Below are 18787 nucleotides of genomic sequence, written 5' to 3' on the forward strand. Positions count from 1 at the left end.
CATAATATAGAAAAATGTTACGTTTTAGAAAATAGTAGTTGTTGTCAAACCCATAGTTCATTCAGTCTAAGGTTTTCAGAAAACAGATATGGCTGCAAAGCTTGATCAACATCAAAGAGAGGAATATTTTCTCAAAGTCTTAATTTCATTTATTATGTTTTCTTGTATCATACATTTATTTAAACATATGGGAAATGATATATTTTTTGAGACTTACTTCAAATTATTGGCAATGTCAATCTATGAAAAAGACAGGTATTTTTTTCCCCCATGAAGTGAGATCGTTTTCAATCTGCCATAACATGTGCCCACACATCTTCACTCTGAAAATGTAGTATTCAAGCTAAATCAGGGCAGATTATTCCTTTTTGACTTTTACAACTGTTATGTTGCTGCCAGAAGTCTTCTCGGCATTTGCTTTGAATTCTGTCTTCAGTGCATCTCTCACTGCTTTTGCACAGATCTGGGAACACCCGAGGTAGCTGAGTCTAACCTGTCGCCAATATGCCACCGTGATGTTGTGAGAGTGGAGTCCCTCCTGCCGAATCGCAAAGATGAGGTCAATGTCAGCTCAGTGTGCAGCCTACCTTGGGAAATGATATTGTTAGTTTGCAGTAATACTTGAATATATAAAATAAAGGCTATAAAGCACTTGGGGAAATTTAGTATGTTAATTTCATGTTATACTTTTTTATTGTGTAATATTAGTAATGAATTCCATTAGTTTCATAAGTATGCTGCCGATCGGGTCAAGAGATCTAGTTTGTTTGAAACTTAACTCACATTTTTACCCTTTATGCTTTCATATTCCAAGATTTGGTGATGTTAGAGAAGATAGGCATTAGCCCCTCATAGACAATTTCTTTTTACATGGAGAGTGCCCAATCTGTTTATTAATTGGCCCACTTGGCTGTTAATTCTCAAGGGGGCTGGAACTATGTTTTGTTCACTCTTATATACCTGTCAATTGGTCCTGTGCGAGGCATTTAACACTGACTTGATAGAATGGAAGTTTCCATGTGTTAGCTTTCTTGATGTTTGCCCACAAAAACCTGATCTGTCCAAAGTCATCCACATCTCAATTAATAACATCTCTATCCTGCTGTAGTCTCTTGGGCTATAACCTGTGGATTTATCCTTAATTCCAATCTTTTCCCATATCCTAACCATCTCTATATCCAAAACGTATTCAGAATCTGACTTCTCATTGCATTCACTATGGTCTCAGACTTCTCCACTCTCATTTGGATTATTACAATAACATCTTGATTTCCTGCTTCCATTCCTCTATGCTTGAATTCTATTTACTCTAGTGCAGCCAGAATCATTTTCTTAAAATGGAAATTAGTCCACATCCTCCTTTTTCAAAATAATTAACAGCTCCTATTTCACTGAGTAAAAAGCCAATGGCACACAAAGTTCTACCCAGTCTTGCCCTGAACCTCTCTGACTTTTCCACCTACTATTCTCCCCAACACCCTCCTCTCCAGCCATCTGGTCTCTTTGCTCTGAGTGAAGGCTGCAGGAGCCTTAGAAACATTGCACTCTATCTGAATATCCATAAGACTAAATCCCTCACCTCAAGATTTTACTCACTTGTCATTTTCTCATTGGGGCTTACCTTACCATCCTATTCAAAATTTCAACCTCCAACTCATTGCTTGCCCCCTTGGTTCCCTTTTTCTTGTTCAATTTTTTTTTTCCTACAGAATTTACAATATTCTAGAATACTGTATCTCTATATCTACCTATCTCTCATCTATCTATCTCGTCTAGTTAGCCTCAGTCTATTAAAATATAAACTTCAAATCAGGTTGTTCTTCCCCCCACCCCTCTGATTTATCTCAAGTGTCTAGTACAGTGACTGAAATATATTTGATGAATGAATGAATGAATTGTATTGTCTCGTGTAAATGTGTAAAGTGTTTGTTTCTGTTATTAAGGTGTAATTGCCACCTTATTTCATATATGCCAGTATTTTATTTTAGTGCAAGATGTCACTGACCTTATTTGTTTATTGAATATTTATGCAACCACGCTGACTGTATCTTTTGCTTCATAATAAGGAATACACTGGTTAGGAGAATCAGAGGGATATGAATGTTGGGGCAAACCTCAGATAGTGGAAGCAGTAGTTGAATATATTATAAAATAGTTCTGATAGCAATGTGTTTAATAATCTAGTGACTGTCTAACTGATAAAATGTGATTTTAGGTTCTTAGTACTTCATTGAAGGAAACTACTTTTAAGGTTAACAAATAGGACAAGAATTAGTGAAACTATTTAAAATTCACTTTTTTGCAGCCTTGAAACACATAGTCTCTCACAAAAATAAACTGTTTTATCATTAAAGTTAATTTAATTTATAAATATAACCCTAAACAAGGTAAATATTCATAATGGTTGACCTGTATAAGCAAGTAAACAAATACATAAAATAATAAATATATGTTTTTATATAAAGGGCACATTCATGTTAGATGGTGATAACATGTGCTTTTCCTGATTATAATGTAACAGAGATGTTAAATAGTCATGTTAACTAATTTTAACAAAAAGTATAGTGTAGGTATTATTCTATTTTCAGGTGAGGAAAGTAAGGAGTTCAGTCAATTCCCTAATGAACAAACAGGTGAAATCTGCATGCCCTTTGTTCCCTCTTTATTCTTTCACCAATATTTTTCAACAACTATCTTCTATTATCCATACCTTCCTCTTACAAGATCGTTTATTTCCATTTTCAATATTTTCTGATTTTTCAGCTGTAATTCCACTTCACCTGATGACTTCTGTCTTCACAGGACTTCAAAAAACATATTTTTCTTCTTTGGTCCAAACCTTATCATGCTCCCTACAAATATAGCATTTAAAGCTAATAATTAACTGACAATGTGAATACAGAGTTTCTTTTTTAATTATAGTTTTCTGAAGTATAACTGATACGCATTAAAATGCACATATATAAAGCATTAGCTGATAAATTTTGACATATGTATATACATGTAAAACCACCACCACAATCACCATAATAACATATTCATCAACCTCAAAAATTTCTTTGTGCCCTCTGTTTCTTTTGTGCATCCCCTTCCCTGTCCCCCTACCGAAGACAACCATTGATCTGTGACTGTAGAATAATTTGCATTTTCTAGAATTTTATGTAAATTGAATCAGGCAGTATTCTTTTTTATTTTGGCCTCATTCTTTATCTCAACATAATTACTGTGAGATTCATCTGTGCTCTCTCACATATCAATAGTTAATTCCATTTTATTGCTGAGTGTTATTTCAGTGTACAGATACATGACAATTTGTTTTCCATTCACCTGTTGATGGACATTTAGTTGGTTTCAGTTTTTGGCTATTGTAAATGAAGCCACAGTGAACGTTTATGTACAAGTCTTTGTGTAGACATATGTTTTCACTTTTCCAGTGAATACAGAGCCTGGGTCAGACCATTGGGTAGGTTTAAAGTTTTAAGAAACTGCTAATTTTTTTCCCCAAGTGTTTGTGCCATTTCATATTCCAACTATCAGTTCATGAGATTTCCGGCTGCATCACTTTTATGATCAGACTTTTTAATGTTAGCCATGCTAGTGGATGTACAGTGGCATCTAAATGGTTTGCATTTCCATTTCCCTAATGACAATGAGACTGATCATCTTTTCATGTGCTATTTACCGATTGTACATATTTTTTGTTAAGTTTCTGCTAACAATTTTGCTCATTGTGATTTTTTTATTGAAGAGTAGCATTCTTTGTATATTCTAGTTGGAAAGCTTACATTGGATATGTGTTTTGCAAATATTTTCTAGTCTTTGGATTGTCTTTTCCTTTGGTTAAGAAGAAGAAGAAGAAAAAAAGATTAGATTGGAGATAAATAAACTAGAGAATAGAAAAGCAATAGAGAAAAATCACCAAAGTAAAGTTTGGTTCTTCAAGCAATAAAATTGACAAAATTTTAACTAGACTGACAATGAAAAATAGAAACAATGTAAACTAACTTAAATAAGAAATGAATGCAGGAACATTAGTACTGACCTTACAGAAATAAAAAGATTATGAGACAATACAATGAACAATTGTGCACAAACAAATTAGTTAAACGAGATGAAATGGACAAATTCCTAGATTACACAACTTGAGGCTGAAATGCTAGAATTCTCTTGCTCTACTGCAGAGCAGGGTCAGTAAACTGTGGCCCCTGTGCCAAATTCAGCCCTCAGCCAGTTTCCTTTTTTTTTTTTTTTTTTTTTTTTTTTGCGGTACGCGGGACTCTCACTGTTGTGGCCTCTCACGTTGTGGAGCACAGGCTCCAGACACACAAGCTCAGCGGCCTTGGCTCACGGGCCTAGCCGCCCCGTGGCATGTGGGATCTTCCCGGACCAGGGCACAAACCCGTGTCCTCTGCATCAGCAGGCGGACTCTCAACCACTGCGCCACCAGGGAAGCCCAGTTTCCAGTTTTTTCTTTTCTTTTTCTTTTCTTTTTTTTTCAGCCATCAAGATAAGAATAATTTTTACACGTTTAGAGAGTTTTAAAATAAATAAAAAAGAATGCAAGACAGTCACTGTACTGGCCTGCAAAGCCCAACATATTTGCTCTCTGGCTCTTTACAGAAGATTTCATATCTAGATATAGAGGAAACAGTCTGAAGACTTTGGGATATATGAACTTGGAGTGGAGTTATTATGTGAACATTTTCATCTACCCCAAACCATGTTCTGCCAGGAGGAACCAGAGAACACTTCCTTACCAGAGTTTGAAAAAAAAAAAAAAAAAAAAAAAAGGAATTGGGGAAGGATGCACCAGTATACTTTAATAACTTTTGGGGGCTGTCTCCTAGAGGCCAGATATAATGGTGGGAGATGCACCCTAAAGAGGAGGGACCATATGGTGGCCCTTCTTTGGCAGAGACAAGAAGACGAAGGGATACAATGAAAACCTGGGTTCTGACCCCTGGGATCTGTGGTGGTATCTAATTGATCACAGAGTTTATAGGAGTTAAATGTGGGCCACATACTATCTATTTTTGGTAGGCTGAAATATCTTTTGTTTTGTTGCTTTGAAAATATTTCCAATTATTCTGAACCTTCACAAACACTGTCATCATATTATAAAATATTTGTCAATTTGATAGATATGAAATGGTTCTTCATTATTATTTTACTTTGCTTATTCCTAATTAGCAATGTGATTGATGTTCTGTTTATTGACCATTAAATTTTCTGTTTCTGTGAATTGCCTGTTCATATTTTGAAGCTATATTTTATTTTATTTTATTTTATTTTTTATTTTATATATTTTTTTGTGGTACGCGGGCCTCTCACTGTTGTGGCCTCTCCCATTGCGGAGCACAGGCTCCGGACGCGCAGGCTCAGTGGCCATGGCTCACGGGTCCAGCCGCTCCGCAGCATGTGGGATCTTCCCGGACCGGGGCACGAACCCATGTCCCCTGCATCGGCAGGCGGACTCTCAACCACTGCGCCACCAGGGAAGCCCGAAGCTATATTTTAAATGAACCTTTTTCTTACCAATATGCAGAAGTTTAAAAATTTATTTTGAGCAATGATATTCTATTTATTTGACGGGATCCAAATATTTCTCCTGTTCCATTGCTCACCTCTTATTTTTGTGAAATTTTGTTCTTTTGAAATGTAGTCAAGTTTACTACTCTTCCCATTTATTTACTTTTTTACCTTATTTTACTCATTTTATTAGTCTTTATATTTTTGTATTGAAGAAGAAATTCTTCCATACATTCATGGCACAGAGATATTCTAGATTTCTTCTCATGTGTTTAATGTTTCTTTCTCACATTTAATACTTTAATGTATTTGAAGTTATTTTTGTTTCTGTTTTGAGGGGAATAATTTCATTATTTTTAAATATGAAAAAAATTGCCCAACCATCTTTCCCTCAAAGATTTTTGATTGCCCATATAAGGTTCCATATATATTTGGCTCTGTTTCTTGACTCGATTTTGCCTCATTTATTGTTTCTCTAACTCTATATAAATGTGACATTGTCTTAATTATTATAGCTTTATAAAAATATTTATATCAAGTAATGACAATCCTCCCTTTTGCATGTTTTACATATTCTTCATGGCTATTCTTCACACTTTATATTGTATATGATTTTTAGGATCCATTTTTTATGTCCCACAAAAAATCGTTTAGTGGATTTCTATTAGAACTACAGGGAATTTATAGACTAGTTTTGTAAAATTTAACATATCTTTGATATTATGTCTTCCCTTTCATAAATTAATATCTGACATCTTTCTCTTGTTCCAGATCTTAAAAGGAATGTTACTAGAGTTTTCTATTAAATATGACATAGTCTGGTTTTGTGGTTAGAATAAACTCCTTTTATTCCTGGTTTTTTAACAGTTATTTTTCCCTCATTAATTAGTTATTATTAAACATTTTTATTTAGATAAATTCTATGTTCTGTTTCTTTAAGGTAAATTGCATGAATACATTTATGAAGTTTAAATATTCTTTCATTTCTGGGGTAAACCCCATTGGTCAAGATTCAGTATTAACACTACTACTCTTTTTAAATTTATGACTTTATTTCCTATAAATCTAATCTAGGATTTTAGGCCTATATACATATGAGTGATTGGTTTATAATTTTAATATTTTTGTCCAGTTGAGTTTCAAGTTTATGGCCACTTCCTTAAATGGATTGATTTTCCTATTTTCTCTTTCTTTTGAAACACTTCTTATTCCTTGGAATTTGACAAAACTTTTTTTCAAGGCAATTTAAACTTTACTGTTGTCGAAAGTTGAACTATTGATGTTTGATTGCTAATATACTATCTTTAATGATCAATGATTTATACTGGCTTTCTAATTATTCTCTGTCAATTCTCAAATTCATGTCTCATCCAAAATTTCTAGTTCATTCTTGTTTTCATTTTTAGCATAATTTAAATCCATTTTTTCTATGATACTGTATGTTTGTGGTTATGTTTCTTCCTATATTCCCAATAGCATTATTTGTGCCATCTCTCTATTTCATAAAATCAATTTTGCTAGAAATTAATCTATTTTATGGTTCTTCCAAGAACCAAATTTGGTTTTATTCCTAATCTCTATTTACCTCTGTTTTCTATTTTATTTAATTTCTGATGTTAGCTTTATTACTTATTCTTTCACCTTTCCATGTGTCAAATTTATTGTATTTTTCTTAGACTTTGGAGTTGACCATATTTATTTTAGGCTTTTTTTTTTGGAGGGGATAACAAACTAAATTTCCAATTTTCTTATATCATTTTAGCTTCACCTTATGAGTTTTAGTATACAATACATTCTGTGTTGCCCAGATCTAAATATTTTACAATTTCCAGACATATGGTTTCTTTGGATTATCATTTGATTATTGATTTCAAATGTAATTTTACTGTGCTCAGAAGATTCAAATGTAATTTTATTGTGGTCAGAGATGAGGTGTTTATAATATTGATCCTTGGAACTTTTTGAGACTTGTTTTGTGACCTGCTAAGTGGTCAAATTTTGTAAATATTTTATTAATGCTTAAAATATTTGCTTGATGCATCAGTTTCTGATACAAGTTTGTTAAAATCTCCAAGTGTAGTGATGGATTTGTCAATATTTACTTTAAAATCACTAAGTTGTTATATTGTGTCTTTAAAGAATATCTTTTAATGAATATTCACATTCATGCTTGTTAGTTTTCGTTGATGGATTACTGTGGTTTTTAATATTTAACATCTCACTTTGTTTCTCATAGTGTTTTTACCCTAAAATTATGTTTTGTCTGATATTAACACTGCAGTGTAGACTACCTTTTCTTTGATTAATATTTCCACCAGGAAGTTTTCCATCCCTTTATTTTCTGTGCTGCTCTAATGCAGGATATAATTTGATTAAACACACATGCACACAAACTAATCTCTGCATTTTTGTGTATAAATTTACTCTATATACATTTACTGTGGTTACTTAGTTCTATCATCTTACTTAGTGCTTTTTAATTTGCTTCAGTGGGCTTTGTTTTCTCCTTTCTTTCCTTTGATTCTATTGCTAATACTTATTTTATTCTCATTTCCTTCTACTTGTTTAGAAAAATAATGACTCATTTTTAATACATATTTATCTATATACAATTTTCATAAAATTGAAAACAGAAATGATTCTTCTCTTAACTTCCTTGTTAGTATAATCCAGAAGGATATTCAAATAATTTTTTTTTTTTTTTTTTTTTTTTTTTTTTTTTTTTTTTTGCGGTACGCAGGCCTCTCACTGTTGTGGCGTCTCCCGTTGTGGAGCACAGGCTCTGGACACGCAGGCTCAGTGGCCATGGCTCATGGGCCCAGCCGCTCCATGGCATGTGGGATCTACCCGGACCGGGGCACGAACCCGTGTTCCCTGCATCGGCAGGCGGACTCTCAACCACTGTGTCACCCAAAAAGCCATCAAATAATTTTGGAATAAACTAAATTCATTTATTCCAATCAGTCAATGATTTATTTAACAAAATATTTTACTGATAACTTAGCTTACTACTGTTTCATACATCCTAATTTTTTAACTCTAGATTTACCCTTTTTTTTCTTATTGCTTATATACAGTGAAGTAATTTATTTTGTCAGCTATTAGAATTTTTCCATTGGTGCTACTATTATTTATTTGGAGAAAATATGTATTATTTTTGATAGCTTTGAATTTATTTTTATTTACTAGTCAAAATTTGTCATGCACTTTATTTTTTTTTATTATTTTTTTAAATTTTTTGCCTTATAACAAATTTAATCAGTTATACATATACATATGTTTCCATATTCCCTCCCTTTTGCGTCTCCCTCCCACCCTCCCTATCCCACCCCTCCAGGCGGTCACAAGGCACCGAGCTGATCTCCCTGTGCTATGCGGCTGCTTCCCACTAGCTATCTACCTTACGTTTGGTAGTGTATATATGTCCATGCCGCTCTTTCACTTTGTCACAGCTTACCCTTCCCCCTCCCCATATCCTCAAGTCCATTCTCTAGTAGGTCTGTGTCTTTATTCCTGTCTTACCCCTATGTTCTTCATGACATTTTTTTTTTCTTAAATTCCATATATATGTGTTAGCATACAGTATTTGTCTTTCTCTTTCTGACTTACTTCACTCTGTATGACAGACTCTAGGTCTATCCACCTCATTACAAATAGCTCAATTTCATTTCTTTTTATGGCTGAGTAATATTCCATTGTATATATGTGCCACATCTTCTTTATCCATTCATCCGATGATGGACACTTAGGTTGTTTCCATCTCCGGGCTATTGTAAATAGGGCTGCTATGAACATTTTGGTACATGTCTCTTTTTGAATTATGGTTTTCTCAGGGTATATGCCCAGTAGTGGGATTGCTGGGTCATATGGTAGTTCTATTTGTAGTTTTTTAAGGAACCTCCATACCGTTCTCCATAGTGGCTGTACCAATTCACATTCCCACCAGCAGTGCAAGAGGGTTCCCTCTTCTCCACACCCTCTCCAGCATTTATTGTTTCTAGATGTTTTGATGATGGCCATTCTGACTGGTGTGAGATGATATCTCATTGTAGTTTTGATTTGCATTTCTCTAATGAGTAAAGATGTTGAGCATTCTTTCATGTGTTTGTTGGCAGTCTGTATATCTTCTGTGGAGAAATGTCTATTTAGGTCTTCTGCCCATTTTTCGATTGGGTTGTTTGTTTTTTTGTTATTGAGCTGCATGAGCTGCTTATAAATTTTGGAGATTAATCCTTTGTCAGTTGCTTCATTTACAAATATTTTCTCCCATTCTGAGGGTTGTCGTTTGGTCTTGTTTATGGTTTCCTTTGCTGTGCAAAAGCTTTGAAGTTTCATTAGGTCCCATGTGTTTATTTTTGTCTTTATTTCCATTTCTCTAGGAGGTGGGTCAAAAAGGATCTTGCTGTGATTTATGTCATAGAGTGTTCTGCCTATGTGTTCCTCTAAGAGTTTGATAGTGTCTGGCCTTACATTTAGGTCTTTAATCCATTTTGAGCTTATTTTTGTGTATGGTGTTAGGGAGTGATCTAATCTCATACTTTTACATGTCCCTATCCAGTTTTCCCAGCACCAATTATTCAAGAGGCTGTCCTTTCTCCACTGTACATTCCTGCCTCCTTTATCAAAGATAAGGTGACCATATGTCCGTGGGTTTAACTCTGGGCTTTCTATCCTGTTCCATTGATCTATCTTTCTGTTTTTGTGCCAGTACCATACTGTCTTGATTACTGTAGCTTTGTAGTATAGTCTGAAGTCAGGGAGCCTGATTCCTCCAGCTCCATTTTTCGTTCTCAAGATTACTTTGGCTATTCGGGGTCTTTTGTGTTTCCATACAAATTGTGAAATTTTTTGTTCTAGTTCTGTGAAAAATGCCAGTGGTAGTTTGATAGGGATTGCATTGAACCTGTAGATTGCTTTGGGTAGTAGAGTCATTTTCACAATGTTGATTCTTCCAATCCAAGAACATGGTACATCTCTCCATCTATTTGTATCATCTTTAATTTCTTTCATCAGTGTCTTATAATTTTCTGCATACAGGTCTTTTGTCTCCTTAGGTAGGTTTATTCCTAGATATTTTATTCTTTTTGTTGCAATGGTAAATGGGAGTGTTTCCTTGATTTCACTTTCAGATTTTTCATCATTAGTATATAGGAATGCCAGAGATTTCTGTGCATTAATTTTGTATCCTGCAACTTGACCAAATTCATTGATTAACTTTAGTAGTTTTCTGGTAGCATCTTTAGGATTCTCTATGTATAGTATCATGTCATCTGCAAACAGTGACAGCTTTACTTCTTCTTTTCTGATTTGGATTCCTTTTATTTCCTTTTCTTCTCTGATTGCTGTGGCTAAAACTTCCAAAATGAGGTTGAATAAGAGTGGTGAGAGTGGGCAGCCTTGTCTTGTTCCTGATCTTAGTGGAAATGGTTTCAGTTTTTCACCATTGAGGACGATGCTGGCTGTGGGTTTGTCATATATGGCCTTTATTATGTTGAGGAAAGTTCCCTCTATGCCTACTTTCTGCAGGGTTTTTATCATAAATGGGTGTTGTATTTTGTCGAAAGCTTTCTCTGCATCTATTGAGATGATCATATGGTTTTTCTCCTTCAATTTGTTAATATGGTGTATCACGTTGATTGATTTGCATATATTGAAGAATCCTTGCATTCCTGGAATAAACCCCACTTGATCATGGTGTATGATCCTTTTAATGTGCTGTTGGATTCTGTTTGCTAGTATTTTGTTGAAGATTTTTGCATCTATGTTCATCAGTGATATTGGCCTGTAGTTTTCTTTCTTTGTGACATCCTTGTCTGGTTTTGGTATCAAGGTGATGGTGGCCTCGTAGAATGAGTTTGGGAGTGTTCCTCCCTCTGCTATATTTTGGAAGAGTTTCAGAAGGATAGGTGTTAGCTCTTCTCTAAATGCTTGATAGAATTCGCCTGTGAAGCCATCTGGTCCTGGGCTTATGTTTGTTGGAAGATTTTTTATCACAGTCTCAATTTCAGTGCTTGTGATTGGTCTGTTCATATTTTCTATTTCTTCCTGATTCAGTCTTGGCAGGTTGAGCATTTCTAAGAATTTGTCCATTTCTTCCAGGTTGTCCATTTTATTGGCATAGAGTTGCTTATAGTAATCTCTCATGATCTTTTGTATTTCTGCAGTGTCAGTTGTTACTTCTCCTTTTTCATTTCTAATTCTATTGATTTGAGTCTTCTCCCTTTTTTTCTTGATGAGTCTGGCTAATGGTTTATCAATTTTGTTTATCTTCTCAAAGAACCAGCTTTTAGTTTTATTGATCTTTGCTATCGTTTCCTTCATTTCTTTTTCATTTATTTCTGATCTGATTTTTATGATTTCTTTCCTTCTGCTAACTTTGGGATGTTTTTGTTCTTCTTTCTCTAATTGCTTTAGGTGCAAGGTTAGGTTGTTTATTCGAGATGTTTCCTGTTTCTTAAGGTGGGATTGTATTGCTATAAACTTCCCTCTTAGAACTGCTTTTGCTGCATCCCATAGGTTTTGGGTCGTCGTGTCTCCATTGTCATTTGTTTCTAGGTATTTTTTAATTTCCACTTTGATTTCTTCAGTGATCACTTCGTTATTAAGTAGTGTATTGTTTAGCTTCCATGTGTTTGTATTTTTTACAGATCTTTTCCTGTAATTGATATCTAGTCTCATAGCATTGTGGTCGGAAAAGATACTTGATACAATTTCAATTTTCTTAAATTTACCAAGGCTTGATTTGTGACCCAAGATATGATCTATCCTGGAGAATGTTCCATGAGCACTTGAGAAAACTGTGTATTCTGTTGTTTTTGGATGGAATGTCCTATAAATATCAATTAAGTCCATCTTGTTTAATGTATCATTTAAAGCTTGTGTTTCCTTATTTATTTTCATTTTGGATGATCTGTCCATTGGTGAAAGTGGGGTGTTAAAGTCCCCTACTATGAGTGTGTTACTGTCGATTTCCCCTTTTATGGCTGTTAGTATTTGCCTTATGTATTGAGGTGCTCCTATGTTTGGTGCATAAATATTTACAATTGTTATATCTTCTTCTTGGATCGATCCCTTGATCATTATGTAGTGTCCTTCTTTGTCTCTTCTAGTACTCTTTACTTTAAAGTCTATTTTGTCTGATATGAGAATTGCTACTCCAGCTTTCTTTTGGTTTCCATCTGCATGGAATATCTTTTTCCATCCCCTTACTTTCAGTCTGTATGTGTCTCTAGGTCTGAAGTGGGTCTCTTGTAGACAGCATATATATGGGTCTTGTTTTTGTATCCATTCAGCCAATCTGTGTCTTTTGGTGGGAGCATTTAGTCCATTTACATTTAAGGTAATTATTGATATGTATGTTCCTGTTCCCATTTTCTTAATTGTTTGGGGTTCGTTATTGTAGGTCTTTTCCTTCTGTTGTGTTTCTTGCCTAGAGAAGTTCCTTTAGCATTTGTTGTAAAGCTGGTTTGGTGGTGCTGAACTCTCTCAGCTTTTGCTTGTCTGTAAACGTTTTAATTTCTCCATCAAATCTGAATGAGATCCTTGCTGGGTAGAGTAATCTTGGTTGCAGGTTTTTCTCCTTCATCACTTTAATTATGTCCTGCCACTCCCTTCTGGCTTGTAGAGTTTCTGCTGAGAGATCAGCTGTTATCCTGATGGGGATTCCCTTGTGTGTTATTTGTTGTTTTTCCCTTGCTGCTTTTAATATGATTTCTTTGTGTTTAATTTTTGACAGTTTGATTAATATGTGTCTTGGCGTATTTCTCCTTGGATTTATTCTGTATGGGACTCTCTGTGCCTCCTGGACTTGATGAACTATTTCCTTTCCCATATTAGGGAAGTTTTCAACTATAATCTCTTCAAATATTTTCTCAGTCCCTTTCTTTTTCTCTTCTTCTTCTGGAACCCCTATAATTCGAATGTTGGTGCGTTTAATGTTGTCCCAGAGGTCTCTGAGACTGTCCTCTGTTCTTTTCATTCTTTTTTCTTTATTTTGCTCTGCAGCAGTTATTTCCACTATTTTATCTTCCACCTCACTTATCCGTTCTTCTGCCTCAGTTATTCTGCTATTGATCCCATCTAGAGTATATTTTATTTCATGTATTGTGTTTTTAATCGATGCTTGATTCATCTTTAGTTCTTCTAGGTCCTTGTTAACTGTTTCTTGCATTTTGTCTATTCTATTTCCAAGATTTTGGATCTTGGAAATAGAATCTTGGATCATCTTTACCATCATTATTCTGAATTCTTTTTCAGGTAGACTGCCTATTACCTCTTCATTTGTTAGATCTGGTGGGTTTTTATCTTGCTCCTTCTCCTGCTGTGTGTTTTTCTGTCTTCTCATTTTGCTTATGTTACTGTGTTTGGGGTCTCCTTTTTGCAGGCTGCAGGTTCGTAGTTCCCGTTGTTTTTGGTGTCTGTCCCCAGTGGCTAAGGTTGGTTTAGTGGGTTGTGTAGGCTTCCTGGTGGAGGGGACTAGTGCCTGTGTTCTGGTGGATGAGGCTGGATCTTGTCTTTCTGGTGGGCAGGTCCACGTCTGGTGGTGTGTTTTGGGATGTCTGCAGACTTTTTATGAGTTTAGGCCACCTCTCTGCTAACGGGTGGCGTTGTGTTCCTGTCTTGCTAGTTGTTTGGCTTAGGGTGTCCAGCACTGTAGCTTGCTGGTTGTTGAGTGAAGCTGGGTGCTGGTGTTGAGATGGAGATCTCTGGAAGATTTTTGCCGTTTGATATATGTGGAGCTGGGAGGTCTCTTGTGGACCAGTGTCCTGAAGTTGGCTCTCCCACCTCAGAGGCACAGCACTGACTCCGGGCTCCTCAATTTGGGATGATGTGTTGTCTATTCATGTATTCCACAGATGCAGGGTACATCAAGTTGATTGTGGAGCTTTAATCCGCTGCTTCTGAGGCTGCTGGGAGAGGTTTCCCTTTCTCTTCTTTGTTCTCACAGCTCCTGGGTCTCAGCTTTGGATTTGGCCCCGCCTCTGCGTGTAGGTCGCCGGAGGGCATCTGTTCTTCGCTCAGGCAGGACAGGGTTAAAGGAGCAGCCTCTTCGGGGACTCTGGCTCACTCAGGCCGGGCGGGAGGGAGGGGCACGGAGCGTGGGGCGAGCCTGCAGCGGCAGAGGTCGGCGTGACGTTGCACCAGCCCGAGGCGCGCCGTGCGTTCTGCCAGGGAAGCCGCCCCTGGATCCCGGGACCCCGGCAGTGGCGGGCTGCACAGGCTCCCGGAAGGGCGGTGTGGGCAGTGACCTGCGCTCGCACACAGGCTTTTTGGCGGCAGCAGCAGCAGCCCCAGCGTCCCACGCCCGTCTCTGGGCTCCGCGCTTTCAGTCGTGACTCGCGCCCGTCTGTGGAGCCCCTTTAAGCAGCGCTCTTAATCCCCTCTCCTCGCGCACCAGGAAACCAAGAGGGAAGAAAAAGTCTCTTGCCTCTTCGGCAGCTCCAGAGTTTTCCTGGACTCCCTCCCGGCTAGCTGTGGCACATTAGCCCCCTTCAGGCTGAGTTCTCGCCGCCAGCCCCAGTCCTCTCCCTGCGCTCTGACCGAAGCCCGAGCCTCAGCTTCCAGTGCTGCGCGCCCCAGCGGGTGAGCAGACAAGCCTCTCGGGCTGGTGAGTGCCGCTCGGCACTGATCCTCTGTGTGGGGATCTCTCCGCTTTGCCCTACCCAGGTATGTGGGGGGTTTCTTGCCTTTTGGGAGGTCTGGGGTCTTCTGCCAGCGTTCAGTAGGTGTTCTGTAGGAGTTGTTCCACGTGTAGCTGTATTTCTGTTGTATCCGTGGGGAGGAAGGTGATCTCCGCGTCTTACTCTTCCGCCATCTTACCCGGAAGTCCGTCATGCACTTTAATTTGAATCTGTTTTTCTATAGGTCTAAAAACATTTCAAACTTCATATTTCAAATATGACTGGTCTGCTATTTTATTTATTTTCTACTTCTAAACTTGTCATAAAATAATATCTACTGTTATTTCATGTTCAATATTTGCCAAATTTTTTCTAAACATTTTAAATATTTCAACTCATTTAATCTCATGATAATAACCCTTTAAAATTGGAACTATTATTTTCATTATTTTACACATAAAGAACCTGGGGTAGAGATGCCTAAAACAGCTGAGACAACAGGAAGCAGAACTTTGCTCCTGATCTCTCATCTTAACTGTGAGTCTATTAGACTCATTGTAGAGTGTGTCACATTACTTTCTGTTGATTTCTACTTACTTGCATATTTTTTTAACTCTGCTACATTCTGCGTTTATTACTTCATATTACCTTCCATTAATTTTCTCCTTAGCTGCATATATGTAGACTTTATTGAATTTTCTTTTAAATGTTTTTTAAATTCTTTTTCTTTTAGATACAGTACGGATAATCTTGATCTATTTTAAAGTATACTGATTCTTCATTCTACAATGTTTTACAACACACATGATACCACATTGGAAGGAAATTTCTATCTAGTCTCACTGCAATTCTATTTTCTGTTTACCTCTGTTAATTTTTATCTCAACTATAAATATTCTATATGACCTCTAAATGACCAGACATGAAAACATTGAGACATCAATCTTTCTGATGAATAGTTTATTTCATGCCACTTCCTTGTCCAAAACTCTCCAGTGATTTTCTATTATCCACCAAATTATTTATCAACTTTTTAGCCATGTGTTAAATTTCCTGCAGAGTCTGGTCCCAATTTATAGTATTCTGGATTATCTCCTATTATATATATTCGTCATATGTTCCTTGAGCACTTACTAAATGCCAAGCATTATGCTAGGTACTGTGGAAGAAATGATACATAAGATCAAATATAGTTTCTTCTCAAAAATGGCATAAATTCTGGTGGTTGAACCATACATTAATATAATGATCACAATAAAAAAATTATAAAATTACAACTGTAATTTTCACAGCAGAGTTTCATGGTGCAATGAAATAATATATTATTTAATTATTATTATCTTGCAAATTGAAACTTTACTCACTAAAGAATAACTCTCCACTTACCTCTTCCTCCTCCCCTGGCAACTATCATTCTACTTTCTGTCTCTACGAAGTTAACTACTCTAGGTATCTCATAAAAGTGGAATCATACCATATTTGTCCTTTTGTTACTGGCTTATTTCACTTAGCTTAATGTCTTCAAGATTCATCCATGTTGTTGCATGTTTCAGCACTTTCTTCCTTTTTAAGACTAAATAATATTCCGTTATATCTATATTTTATGTATTCATTCATCTGTTGATGAACACTTGGGTTGCTCCCACTTTTTGACTATTGTAAATAATGCTGCTATGAACATGGATGTATAAATATCTGTTATGGTCTCTGCTTTCAGTTCTTCAGGGTATAAATCCAGAAGTAAAATTGCTGGATCATGTGGTGATTTTATTTTTAATTTGTTGAAGAATCACCATATTGTTTACCATGGAAATTGCACCATTTTACATTCTCACTAGCAATGTAAAAAGTCCCAATTTTTCTGCATTCTTGCCGACATTGTTATTTTCTGTTTTTGTTTTTGTGATGTTTTGTTTTGTTTTAGAACAGTCATGCTAGTTTTGTAAAGTGGCATCTCACTGTAGTCTTCATTTGCATTTTCCTGATGATTAGTGATGCTGAACACCTTTTCATATGTTTACTGGCCATTAGTATATCTTCTTGGAGAAATAGCTATTTTAAATTCTTTGCCCATTTTTAATCAGGTTGTTTGGTTTTCTTTGTTATTGAGTTGTAGTAATTTTTTTATATATTAGAGATATTAACCCCTTTTCAGATATATTAGCTTCAAAGACTTTTCAAGTAACTTTCAAGGATAAAAAAATATGTTTGGAGGATACCTTCAAGATGGAGGAGGAGTAAGATGTGGAGATCACCTTCCTCCCCACAAATACATCAGAAATACATCTACATGTGAAACAACTCCTAAAGAACGCCTACTGAATGTTGGCGGAAGACCTCAGACTCCCCAAAAGGCAAGAAACTCCCCACATACCTTGGTAGGGCCAAGGAAAAAAGAAAAAAAACAGAGACAAAAAATAGGGATGGGACCTCTGAGAGGGAGCTGTGAAGGAGAAAAAGTTTCCACACACTAGGAAACAACTTCGTGGGTGGAGACGGGAGGGTGGTGGGGGGGAAGTTTTGGCACCAAGGAGGAGAGTGCAGCAACAGGGATGCAGAGGGCAAAGCAGAGAGATTCCCACACAGAGGATAAGTGCAGACACCAAAAACAATGGGAACTATGAACATGCAGCCTGCAAAATGGAGACCCAAAACACAGTAAGTTAAGTAAAATTAGAAGACAGAGAAACACACAGCAAATGAAATAGCAAGCTAAAAACCCACCAGACCAAATAAATGAAGAAGACATAGGCAGGCTACCTGAAAAAGAATTCAGAGTAATGATAGTAAAGGTGATCCCAAATCTTGGAAATAGAATGGAGAAAATACAAGAAACCATTAACAATGACCTAGAAGAACTAAAGAGCAAACAAACAATGATGAACAACACAATAAATGAAATTAAAAATTCTCTAGAAATAATCAATAGAAGAATAACTGAGGCAGATGAACGGATAAGTGACCAGGAAGAAAAAACAGTGGAGGGCCTCCCTGGTGGCGCAAGTGGTTGAGAGTCCGCCTGCCGATGCAGGGGATACGGGTTCGTGCCCCGGTCTGGGGGGATCCCATATGCCGCGGAGCGGCTGGGCCCGTGAGCCATGGCCGCTGGGCCTGCGCATCCGGAGCCTGTGCTCCGCAACGGGGGAGGCCACAACAGTGAGAGGCCCGCATACCGCAAAAAGGAAAAAAAAAAAAAAAAAAAAAACAGTGGAAATAACTACTGCAGAGCAGAATAGAGAAAAAAGAAAGAAAAGAATTGAGGACTGTCTTAGACACCTCTGGCACAACTTTAAATGCACCAACATTCAAATTATAGGGGTCCCAGAAGAAGAAGAGAAAAAAAAAGTAATGAGAAAATATTTGAAGAGATTATAATTAAATAGTTCCTTAATAGGGGAAAGGAAATAGTCAATCAAGTCCAGGAAACACAGAGAATCCCATACAGGATAAATCCAAGGAGAAACATGTCAAGATACATATTAATCAAACTAGCAAAAATTAAATAAAAAGGAAAAATATTTAAAACAGCAAGGGGAAAACAACAAATAAAATAAAAAGGAATCCCCATAAGGTTAAAAGCTGATCATTCAGTAGAAACTCTGCAAGCCAGAAAGGAGTGGCAGGACATATTTAAAGTG

The 18787-nt window shown here is 36.6% G+C and overlaps 1 protein-coding gene across 1 annotated transcript; it reads right to left on the minus strand.

Annotated features, from left to right (window-relative positions):
• Positions 1-270: 270 nt before the first annotated feature.
• On the minus strand, positions 271-15363 carry LOC309805262 (ATP synthase subunit epsilon, mitochondrial-like; the record flags this gene model as incomplete). The annotated part of the gene is made up of 2 exons (XM_082623195.1): positions 271-538; positions 15349-15363. The coding sequence occupies 2 exons, from the start codon at positions 15361-15363 to the stop codon at positions 359-361; spliced, it is 195 nt and encodes a 64-aa protein (XP_082479321.1). The 3' UTR covers positions 271-358.
• Between the last annotated feature and the right edge of the window lie 3424 nt (positions 15364-18787).

This window comes from Mesoplodon mirus (assembly GCF_964341445.2).
Source record: "Mesoplodon mirus genome assembly, chromosome: 5".
Taxonomy (NCBI): domain Eukaryota; kingdom Metazoa; phylum Chordata; class Mammalia; order Artiodactyla; family Ziphiidae; genus Mesoplodon; species Mesoplodon mirus.